Raw genomic sequence first — 11859 nt, 5'->3', positions numbered from 1 at the left:
AGGGCTGCCACTGTACCTTTCACAGGGGCTGGAGGAGAGCGTGGGGTGGTGAATGTGTAAACATTGGAGAAGGGCCCTTCGCCCGCCTCATTAAAGGCCTGGATGCGGAACGTATAAGAGGTAGACTCATTAAGCCTCTGGACTTTGTGTGTGTGGCATGGTCCTTTATACAAGGATATAAATCTGCAAGGACAGGAACATGAAAAGAGAGAGAGAGAAAGGATTTAATGAGTTAAAAGGGTAAAGATGACAAAAAGCAAACGAGACGAGCGACTCCTCTGTCAGGAAATATACAGTGTCTTAAAGCAGAGCACCAGTTCCTGTCTCCCTATAAAGGCACTCTGTCTGGTGCATTACTTTCTATGTACCCCATCCTCCTTGATACAGTTATCTGAGGCTATTGCTCAAACACCCGTGTCCTCTCTTATCAGTTTATCATTTGTCAGGTCACTTCCCGTCGCCTGACTAATGGGCCACTGACCTGCCGCTCTTGTCCCCCATCTGCAGCTGATACTGGAGGGCGTCTGAGGTGGCGGCTTTGGCTGGGCCGTCGCCCCACTTGAGCCTGAGGGTCTGGTGGCTGAAGGCGGTGCACTCCAGGCGGGGTGGCTGTGGGGGCAGGGGCTTCGTCTTCAGCTTAAAGGTGTGACTAAAGGGGCCTGCTCCCAGGCTGTTCAGGGCTTGGATTCGGATTCTGAGGAAGAAAAAGATGAGAGATGTCATCATAAAAGAGCTGCAAGGACTGAGCTGACCCGAGCAGAAGCACCGACTGTCAAAGTGGCATTAACAGTATTTCATCTCACTGGCAGATGCTGATGTTCAGCTTCTGTTAATGTAAAGTCTGGAGGTAGTCAGACAATGACACATTTTATGTTGTTTTGGCTCAGCATGCACACTGACTAAAAGCTCAAAGTTAGCAGTTTCATTCAGCCTCAGTTTCTTTTCATAACCAGTCCAATGTGTAGACTCAATATAATGAAAAATATGTCACTGCCCTCCAGCTTCAGGACTGCATTGAATAACTGCCACAGTTCTTTTAAGGCTGAACATAAAGAGCGTATGATTAAACCAGTGTGATGACACTTCAGATAAATAAGAATTTCTTAAAATAATAATCAATGAAAGAAACTTTATTTTACTTAATTCTTGTAAAAATACACCTATAATCCTGCATTAGAAATACAGACAGCGACCAGCCTGATACTAGTTGATAGATTTGTCAGGTCTGAACACCCCAACCCGCTTCCTAAACAGCTGCCAGCCTCAGCTAGAATAACTTTGATTTAGAGATGCAAGTAATTACATTTTACTGCAGTTGTCCTGTTTGGCATCTGTTGGTGCAAAGCATCACAGACTGAGTGTGGTGTGTTTCTAATTGATTTGTATCACATTCTACGACTTGTGAGCACTAAGATCTAACAGTTTCAAATACCTGTTAGCTTTGTCGTCATCAGAAAGGTGCAAAGTTGTGTAGCACAAGCAGATTGTGACATTTCATATCCTTTCGTGGTTACGATGAGGCAGCACTAACCTGTAGCTGGTGTCAGGCTGCAGGTGCTGGATGATGTGTTTGGTGACGGGACCAACAACAATGGGCTGGCGCTCTCCAAGATCAATCAGGTAGGAAGTGATTTCAGAACCATGGTCACACGGGGGGTCCCAGCAAATACCCAGGCAGGTGGATGGAGAGTAGAACGGTGGCGGCTGGGGACCGCCTTCCTCATCTTCCTCTTCCTCATCCGCGTCCACCGCGGTCTCGTACCTTTGCAGCTCGGACTCCTTCAGTGCGTAGATGTTGCTGACGGCTGCAGGCACGGAGCAGGGCGTCTGGCACAACACTGCCTCGCTGAAGGGGCCCACGCCAGCCACATTCACAGCCTGCACAAGAGCAGCACACAAGATTCAGCTAATTAAGTCAACATCTCCTCTCCATTGTGACGGGAGAGGACACGTGTAATGTCCATGTTTGACCAGAAGGTGGAGTTCCAATGTAAACACAATTGGTAAGGGTTTGAACAAATCCTGATAAGTGTGTGATTTTTAATATTCTCAGCAAATCACAGAGCGAAAACATAGACAAAATTACATAGTCAAAAACTAGGACAACATGAGTTTTTAATCAACTATTACAATCAAAGTCTGGTTTTATAGCCTGACCAGAGTGTATAGGCAAGTACTGCCTGTACTGTGAACCAGTAGAGACAGTGGGGAAAATAAACACGATGCTTGTGGAATAACCCATATGCAACCAGAGTTCCTCCATTTCACCACAACAGTGTTTGCAAAAGAAAAGCAGAGCCTGAAAATTCAGCCTGAAGCAGACCCAAAGGACAAAGCCACTGAATGCTAGAATGTGTCCCTTCTTTAACAAACCCTGACCTCTTTGGTCACAGTCTAAAAATGCAGTGCAACAGCACGATGATGAAGTGAACCACTGGTCGTGTACAGTAGGCCTTCAGTAACTCAATCATAACAGGTAAGCACACAAAACTAAACCTAAAAACCAATTAAAAAAAATAACCATCTTCTGGTAGGCAGTTAAATTTGATGCAGAACTTTAGGTGAGAAGAGCATCATGCCAAAAATCAATTTCACTACTACTGTAGTTTTCTCCATAATTATCATCCAAAACACAGCTGCAACCTGGTTGCAATGTTTTATGACAATTAGGAGTACTGACGTATGGATTTGTATTTCCTATTCAGGCTGAAGGAATGTCTGCGATTCAGCCTACATGAAGCTCAAACCAACAGTGAACTGTCAGGGTGACTGACGCTGGCCTGCTCCATCATTCCAGATACTTTCTACCCGTCACAGGGCTGGTAACAGTCCACATAGTTAAGATGAGGACTTCTCAGACATTGTCATGCCTTAGAGGGATTGGACCCCAAACCCTGACAGTAATAGCAGCACACTTTATCCATGTAGCCACAACGGCAGAGAGAGAAATGTGGAAATGAAAACAGTAATAAACCAAATGTTTGAGAAAAAGAAGAACAAACACAGTGAAAAAAAAATATTTCCAACAAATGATTGTGAGACAGGACAGATTTGCTTATTCTTATACTGGCATTGCTATAAAAACGCTCAGCTGATCTTTGTTGCCTTTCGAGCAAACTCTAGTCCAGATAATGCTCACCAATCAAATTATTGTGAAATCAAACCATCCTTCATTTTAATGGGAGCACCTAAAATTCTTGATGAAGTCTTGACAAAAATAATGGTACTGAAGTTACTCAAACAGGGTTTACAAGGTGAGATATTAATCTTTATTCATCACAGGTGAGATCTGACTCTATTTTTAGTGTGTTTTTTAACAGTGGGAACAAATGAAAATCAGATCAGGCTTCATAAAATAACATTTTTATTAGTGCTCACCTGTGTCCGACAGAAGTAGTTGGTTGCAGGCAGCAGCCCCTTCATTTCATGGCTGAGCGCTGGTCCACTGTAACACACCTGCATGCTGCCCTCAGCAGCTCCCCACTCCAGACGAAACTCTGTCACCGGAGCGCCATTGCAAGGAGGGGCCTGGAAGGCAAACACCAATGAGAATGGCCATCAGCACCTAAACTGAAGGTGTGGTTTAATAACAACGCAGTTATGTGTTTCCAATATATTCTCAGAATGATGCGTGGGATATGATTCATGTACACCAGAGGGGGAACAGAAGTGGAGCTGGTCTTACCTCCCAGCTAACAACCACACAGCTGGGGGATTTGCATGTGGTGGAAGGAGCCTTGCACTGCTCAGGGGCCCCGGGGCCAGTCGTGACTTCATAGGGCTCAGAGAGAGGTCCAAACTACATAAGAGAACAAAAACAATTTAATACAACTGAAAAATGTCATTTTACGACTTTTTAAATCATATCTAGTGAGAGAGGGTTGAAAGCACGTAGCAGAAAAAAGCAATCCCTTCACCTTTTATTGATAAATCAGTTTTGACATTCTTGCTCACCCCAGCCTTGTTTGCCGCCTTGAGCCGGAAACTGTAGGTTTTACCAGGCATTAAGCCTCCCACAGAGCAGTCCAGCTCTGGACCCTGGTAAACCTCCCTGCTCTCCTCAGACTGCAGCCCACTCACTTCTACGCTGTAGCAAGACACTGGGCTGCCTCCGTCTGCCTGAGGGGGACCTGGGAATTTTGTGCAACCAGTTTTTCTATTTCAATATATTTTACAAAGTGTTTTCCAAGAAAAAAAAAACAATGCAGTATACACAAAAATGTACAAACAGCAAAATACAAACTGCATTATCAAAGCTCATTGCTTGAGGTAGTTCGCTAGACAAGTAAATGCATCAACAGAAGCTAGAATACATCCCACACAGATCTGAGTTGGAGAGGAATGACTCACCCCAGCGCAGTTGCACCTCCCTGGCTTTGGGCTTGCCCACCAGCCGGGGGGGCTGGCAGGACCCTGGGGGCACTGCGGGAGTCTGGACCTGCAGGGTCTCCGACAGCTTGCAAGGGAAGGCAGAACACCAATTAAGACCCAGAGGAAAAAAAAAAAAAATCTCACCCACCCCCCCATCTTCTTTCTCTCTCACACCACACAGAGACACTGGATACAGATTGTCATTTTCACCAGCTTATCAGACTGATTCAGGCTACAACGGACCAGAGAGGAGACAAATGTGCGTGAATGCATCGTTCAAAGGTACACCTGCATACAGAGAAACAAGCTCAACTCTTTACAAAGCCATGGATTAAGGTAGACAGATTGTCTGGCGAGCAAGAAAACAGGTCTTCTTTGTTTTTTCCCCCAGAATCAACTTCTGTGACAAAAGCAAACATGTGAGTGTTATGTCACATTGTGCTGTGCCAAAAGGCAAGATCTCGCCACCATGAGTCATGTTTCTTTACAAGTTCCATCATGAATAAATGCATGCACTAACAGCTGATGAAGAAATTAATGAACACTGTCTGTGAACTGAACTAATTAAGAAAAACATCCTCTGACACATGCAGGGAGGGTTAATCGATTAGTGGGCTTTGTCTTGTACTTACACACCAGGAAGCAAAGTCTAATCTCCCAACATAGGACACTGGCTGAATGACAATTTCCTATTAAAAGTAACTATAAATAGAGTGCATATCCAGAATGATTCATGTAAAATTTATCAGATCAACCATGGGATGTGGTGAGGTTCATGGCTGCCTACCCTAACAATTACAGTACATGTAACAGCTGAGAAATATATAAGTAATAAGAGAACCAGCAGAAAAACAGTGTGCTATAATCAGCTTTTATAATATACTTCTACACTGTGAGACACACACTGAGAATGCCTGTTTACATATTGGATGTCTGGGGTGATCCTGCTTTGTCTCTTTATGCCCATTTTAAGTTCAAGAAAACTATTATAGGCAATTAAAATCTGTGTCACAGATTCTAATTTTAATAATAATGTTGGCACTTGAGCATAAACAGTATATCAATTTAAAAAATAGGTGCAGTTCAGTGATCCCTTTCTACTGGTGATGAAATTGAAACTGATTAGCAAACTCTTTGAATTCCTGCGGCGAAGCACAAGGCCATGCGCGCGACTATGGTGCGCGTATACTGATGCTCAGTGACTCACCGGGCTCTGTCCCCCGTCGCTCATGCAGTAAACTCGTGTCTGGTAGGAGCAGCCGGGCTTCAAGCCTTCACACACGTGCTCCATAGCCGGCCCTGAGTAAACCAGCTCCCATGACAAGCCTAAGTACAAACACATTGCAGATAAATTACAATTATGGCACGGTGGAGCGGCGGTTAGCACAGAAACAAGGGTCTGCGTTCGAACCCGCTTTCTTTGTGGAGTCTGCATGTTCTCCCAGTGGTTTTCCTCTGGGTGCTCTGGCTTCCTCCCTCAGTCCAAACACATGTATGTTAACTGGTACTCTAAATTGCCCATGGGTGTGGATGTGAGTGTGATTGGCTGTTTGTCTGTTTGTCTGTCTGTCTGTCAGTCCTGATGGACTGTAGAGGGTGTACCCCGCCTCTCGCCCATTGCCAGCTGGGATCCAGCCCCCTGCAACCCTCCAAAGCATAAATGGTTACAGATAGCGGTCGGATGGATTTCTAATGTTTATTGGCCAAAACATAACCTTCAACTTAACTAAGAAACATTTTTAAGATCACTAATTTGCAACTTACCGCTTAAGCCCTCAGACAGCTCCACAACATACTTTGTGACTTCTGCTCCACCATTTTCTTTCGGAGGTTCTACATTGCAAAAGAGACAAACAAAAAATCATCATCAAACTGCCCTGACCAAGTTCATTTGACAATGTTTTCAGAGCTGCAGACAGTTTTTCTTTTCCCATGTTGAAAACTGGAAGGAGAGACCAAATCCAGCAGTGGGTGACGTGTTTGTCCAGTGAGGTTTAGAAAGGTTCACGCTGTCATGCATGTCTGAATGGGGGCCACATCTATCATTCATATAGTGCACAGACTACTTGGAATGTCATCTCTGTCTAGTGGATTCATCTACGGTCATACAAAGCTCAGTGGAAAAGTGAAAACTGGCCTTTTTAGGCCGTGAACCACATGTAAAAATGAAGGGTTCTGATGAGGAAACAGGCAACTGCTAGAAAAAGCTCACCCCAGGCCATCTTGAAGCTGCTGGGCTGGACTCTTCCTTTGATGACAGGCCTGCAGGGACTGCTGGGTCTGTCTGGGTTTGTGATGAACTCAACCACCTGGCTAGGGTTACTCTTCCCCTCTGAGTTGTATGCTGCCACCTGGAGGAAGTGCATGAATACAGGCAGTGAGGAATCATATTCTTCCTGGCAGAATATTGGCTACTTTTTCCACAGATAGTCAATGAGGGCAAGTGAATAAAGGTCATTACGTTTCCTGATAACAAGCACTGACTAGACTCAGAGAAGGGTAATGAAGGGATCTGAGAGTAACACTGCCTCCAACTAAAATGCTCACAGACAAATACCACATTATCAAAAAGATTCAGCTGCAGATGTAAGGCATCTACAGATACGTTTCAACAAAACTGTTTATACACCACAAGCATTGCAATCAAAAATGTGGCAATACGCTTCAGCTGCATTTGCATTTCAATGCCACACATCTGCGATAATATGGAAATTTCTGTGAGCTTGCTGAGTACAGCTCATCCACATACTGTACCAAGACAAACCTGCACAGCACCCAGGCTCCCCTCACACTGCGCAGCTGGATAATTGGAAATGAGGGAAGGGAGGGAGCCTTGAGACTGACTAACAAACATTTCTATCTTTTGGGTGTAGAGTGGTTTGTTCGGATAACACCATACATTTTTGTCAGTCTCATGTTTAGGAAGGCTGTGGTGCAGACTTTTCTGGCAATGTGACTAAAGCTTCCTTCTTCTCTTATCAATCTATGCATTAATATGATTTCATGTTCTTCAGCACTGGACAGACAGAAAGAACACTTGCTGCAGGAAAATAACGAGTGTTGGGAGGGGGCCATTTTGAACGCCTGTGGTGCTCAGTTCAGAGCATAAAGCAATGTAGCCAAACTAACCATGACTGAGTTATGAAATATAACTGAACTTAGACATAACGTGTGCAATGAAATAAAACTATTCTGCTCTGAATTTCACAGAGGATGGTCTTCTAAATGTTTGTTATTGCCAACAAATCTCATAAAAAGACCAAAAAGCATGCATTTGAACGTTAAGCAACACAATCCCACTCTCTCGCTCTGTGTGTAGCACATAGCTCCACCTCCACTGGTTCTGACTAAAGACATAAATCTTTAGCTGGAAGCTGTTTTTTTCACTGTAACTCAAACAGGAGTAAATAGTGTATTACTGGAGACTATTTCCTGGGCATTAATGCATTCTACTGAGTATTTACAGCAGAAGGATGGTGTATGTGGGATCGTCACAAAATAGCGGGGCAGTGCTCATCGGAGCAGAGGAACATGTCACACAATGCAGTGGTGTGGCTCACTGATGTATTTTTGTTCATATTTTTTGGAAAACAACAGATCTACGGCACAGAGGCGACACACAGGCACTACTTGTCAACAGGAACAATTTATCGTTATTTCTGGTCTTTCTGTGGACACTGCATCACCAACAATGAGAATAATATATAATATTACCAACATTATTCTTTAAAAAACAACATTTAATCATTTTTAAGTGTGAACAAACTGGCTCAAACCGGGTCTGAATACATCAGTTCCCTCAAAGCCAGTGGCATGCAGAGCTACTTTTATCCCAAGTGCCTCAGAGCAGTATGACTGCATATATATTCAGCACAAATGGCCTAAGTGGGAACTGAAGCACTAACCCCGGCAGTGTTAGAATCACATTTTAGAGAGTAGGTTTGGTCTTCTGGCCTAAAACTTTCAAGCTTCTAAAATCATTAACGGACCCATCACGAGATGTGTTGTCCATCTCTGAGTGAAACAAAAGCCACAATACACAGAGGCTACTGGCAGCTTCCACAAAGCCACATTTAAGATGTTCAACACATTTAGAAATATACCTGGAATGGTTCCCATCACTGATTTAAAAACCAAAGTACAGAGCAAAGCTGTCAAAACAAACAGATTTTTGTTTGAGCAAGTCTAATCCAAAGATTTGAAACAAAATGTGGGTGATTTTTGAATATTTCTTGCTGCCATTCAGCTTATAATCAACACCATCAAGCTTCCTTGTTGCAGTGGTCTCCGTCTATACCCGGTGCTTTGGTCACCTGTGATTCATCAGAGCCATTTGGTAAATGGTCACGATAGTCAGGAGAGCAGGAATTTAGAAGAGAACGTCAGAATGAGAGAAGAGGGGAAATGAGAGAGAGGGGGAGGGACAAAGAGACTGACATGAGGAAGAGAAAGACTTGTCTGTCTCTTAAGTTGGTCACAATCCTGCTGGCCAAAAAGCTACTATGGCTCAAACCCTTTGCTTGGCGAGCCTCTCACTGGGGCCCTGCATGTGATGAGCACTCCTGTTTTTGCTGCCAGTTGCCCACCGCCCTGCTGGCAGAAACCTGCAAACGGATGAGTCACAGGGCCACTGTGGGCCTCAGCACCCTCCTTGCCTGAAGCCTGTCCCCTCCCCACATGCACACTCCACTGCATCCTAAATTAAACCTGTGGATCACCAGCTTTGACTGCAAACATCACAGGGCTCCCTTACCCTAAACTTGTACTTGGTACTCCTGTGGAGATTCCTGACGGTGCAGGAGAGCTCGTCGCCGTCGTAGCTTGGCTGGAAGCCATATCCCTGGGACAAAGACAAATGACAAACAGAGAAAGAAAACAACCAGGTGAGCAATGACTTACCAGACAAGCTTTGTGCTGCAGAAAACAAAGTGGTCTGCAGGAGACAAACAGCTTCAGGGGCTCGGGGAACTTTTTTGTGTGTGTTTTCCCTGACAGGCACCGTGTCTGCAGGTAGCTGCTGGTGGTGCAGGCAGAGGTGACAGTAGCTATAAATGTCATGGAACCTTCAGAGGAAACTGATGAAGTGATGCAAAAGAAAAAGATGTGAATTTGACTTTTCCTTTTGGCTGGGTTGAAATGAATAACGGTGCTTGAATACACTTAAGTATCTACACAAGGATGCACCCAGGAAAAAAGATGTCTATTATTAATTGATCCTAACTCTGAAAAGTATAAGTGCACTTTGTTAATGGTGTTCATATTTCATGCTGTCTGAAGATGAACACTTGGCAGTACTGCCCTTGAAGAAGTAATGGCCCCGCCACAGCAGCAACAAGCTCACATAGAAGAGAAACAATATGTGTAATATTTTACAGAAAACCTTTACTTGTACATGCTGCCATGTCAAGTATGGGTTTCAATCTCAAATGATTTCTCTATTCAAAAAGAGACATACCGAGCCTTCCTCCTCCATCTCCAAAATATAGTAGATGTCATCCTCCTTTGGAGAGCTAGTGGGCCTCTGCCACTTCACACTCAGCCAGGTCACCCCCGCCATCTCCAGCTCTGGAGGGAAGGGTGGCAATGGCACACTGCATGAGGTGAACAGGTCCACCACTTCACTGAACTCGCTGGGGAGGGCAGAGAGAGAGAGAGAGAGAGAGAGAGAGAGAGAGAGAGAGAGAGAGAGAGAGAGAGAGAGAGAGAGAGACAGAGGATGGGAGAGAATGGGAGAAAAAGACATGAGAGACAGAGTGAGAGACACACAGGCGCACACAGATGGAGACAGTGAATGGAAGAAACAGTAACATAAAGATGGACAACAGGGACAGTGCCATCCAGCAAATAATCTAGCACGTTAAGGCGCCTACCTCACACCCATGTCATTTTTGGCTGCAAGGCGGAAGGAGTATCTCGAAGCTGGTGAAAGCTTGGTCACTCTGTACTGCTTCTGAAGTCCGTAGTAGCACTGTTCATAAATCCCAGTGCCCTTCCCCTTCAGAGAACAAAGTCTTTAGTTTTGAGAACAACTAACTTAAAATCTCAGTTATACATAAAACACGAGTGTGTGGTGCCATGTTCAACACGTCTGTCATGATGACTGAATACCTCATCCCATTGAAGAATGTAGTTTTGGATTTTGGAACCGTTGTCACATGGAGCCTGTAGATAAACCATGTATTGATTATGATATCTCAATCAGATAAACATAGAAAAAAGACAAACCACTAATATATATACAGTGGCAGCAAAACTTTGGAACTTTTCCTCTTCCTCCCAGCCAGTCTGGGGATCTAAACCTGATGACCTTTCAGTCATTAACCCCCTATGTTAAAGGTGCTATGTCGAACAAATGATACCATGATCTAAATGTTTGGTACACCATGTTTCACTTTTACTTTATTTATTTATTTTTATATCCTTACTTTCTGTCACATAGATGTTGTTACTACCTGTTCTCCACCCTTAAACTTGTTTTTAAATCCCAATTGCCTCAATCATCCTGCTGTTTTTACCTTCCACTGGAGTACGAGTGTGTTCTTGGTCCCGCTGGCCTTCCTGGGAGGATTGGGAGGATCCGGCTCACAGCTTAAAGTGGTGAAGCTCACAGCCTCCGACGGGCTTCCCTGTAAACAGTTACACGTGGCCTGGACCCTGAGGAAGAAAGAACAAACTAGATACAAAATGTTCTCTCTGCATGAATACTGTAGTTAAATCAAGAGCAGGTGGAGGGTTTGCCAACCTGACATGATAGTCCGTTGCTGGTCGAAGGTCCTCTAAAGTAGCACTTAGTTCTTCCCCACTGCATCAAAGGAAAAGAAGAAAAAAACATTTGGTGTTGTTTCAAATAACTTTCTATGTAAAATATCAGACAGCAGGTGTTGGTGTTCAGCCATGTGGCATCTTGCTGCTCGTGCTCACCAGTACATGCTCTTGTACTTCCCATCTTTGCCACTAAATGAGATGGAGACCTCATAGCTTAGGGGCTCCTGGGGGCTGCAGTTGTCCTCCACACTGCCGTTCTCACTCTCTGACCTGGTGGGTGCACTCCAGCTCACTACTGCTCCTCTTGCCTGGATGTCTGATACCTATCACATGAAAGTTTCATGGTTATCAGTCTACACCACGCCATCAAACCTGGACATGGAAAGAAACAGCACAGCACCTGCTGAACCTCAAAATACAGTCACTTCTATATTTTACTACCGTAAACCCAAATCCAAAGAGGGTCACATATGGCAATTAGTCCTGTACCATGCTTCCAAGACTTACACATTCATTATAAAGAACATTTCTTATTCTTAAATTTCCAAAGCCAACACAAAACTCACATTGCTTGGTAGAGGAAAAGAGACAGGGATCAAAATATTCAAGCTGATGCCACTCTGGGAAAAAGTTTTCAGCACTTGGCAAGGATGTGCTGTGCAACCCTAAGATTTTTCATTCTGTTTTGAGGAGTTTAAAAATAGCCCGAGCTACACTGCAGGG

At 44.2% G+C, this 11859-nt stretch overlaps 1 protein-coding gene across 3 annotated transcripts in view; it reads right to left on the bottom strand.

Moving 5' to 3' along the window:
- The window catches only part of fndc3a (fibronectin type III domain containing 3A), a 43138-nt gene that overhangs the window by 4238 nt on the left and 27041 nt on the right, over positions 1-11859 (bottom strand). For all 3 annotated transcript variants that reach the window (XM_070969970.1, XM_070969971.1, XM_070969968.1), the window contains 17 exons: positions 11293-11459; positions 11114-11173; positions 10887-11025; positions 10480-10533; positions 10242-10366; positions 9827-10001; positions 9125-9211; positions 6584-6722; positions 6136-6204; positions 5579-5697; positions 4351-4456; positions 3955-4130; positions 3686-3799; positions 3379-3528; positions 1532-1878; positions 482-694; positions 17-183 (listed from right to left, as the gene is read on the bottom strand). In XM_070969970.1, the coding sequence (XP_070826071.1) occupies positions 17-183; positions 482-694; positions 1532-1878; positions 3379-3528; positions 3686-3799; positions 3955-4130; positions 4351-4456; positions 5579-5697; positions 6136-6204; positions 6584-6722; positions 9125-9211; positions 9827-10001; positions 10242-10366; positions 10480-10533; positions 10887-11025; positions 11114-11173; positions 11293-11459 (2407 nt within the window). The remainder of the gene's footprint in view (positions 1-16; positions 184-481; positions 695-1531; positions 1879-3378; positions 3529-3685; positions 3800-3954; positions 4131-4350; positions 4457-5578; positions 5698-6135; positions 6205-6583; positions 6723-9124; positions 9212-9826; positions 10002-10241; positions 10367-10479; positions 10534-10886; positions 11026-11113; positions 11174-11292; positions 11460-11859) is intronic.

The sequence above is a fragment of the Chaetodon trifascialis genome, chromosome 9 (assembly GCF_039877785.1).
Source record: "Chaetodon trifascialis isolate fChaTrf1 chromosome 9, fChaTrf1.hap1, whole genome shotgun sequence".
Classification (NCBI taxonomy): Eukaryota; Metazoa; Chordata; class Actinopteri; order Chaetodontiformes; family Chaetodontidae; genus Chaetodon; species Chaetodon trifascialis.
This window is presented reverse-complemented; position numbering and strand designations above follow the sequence as displayed.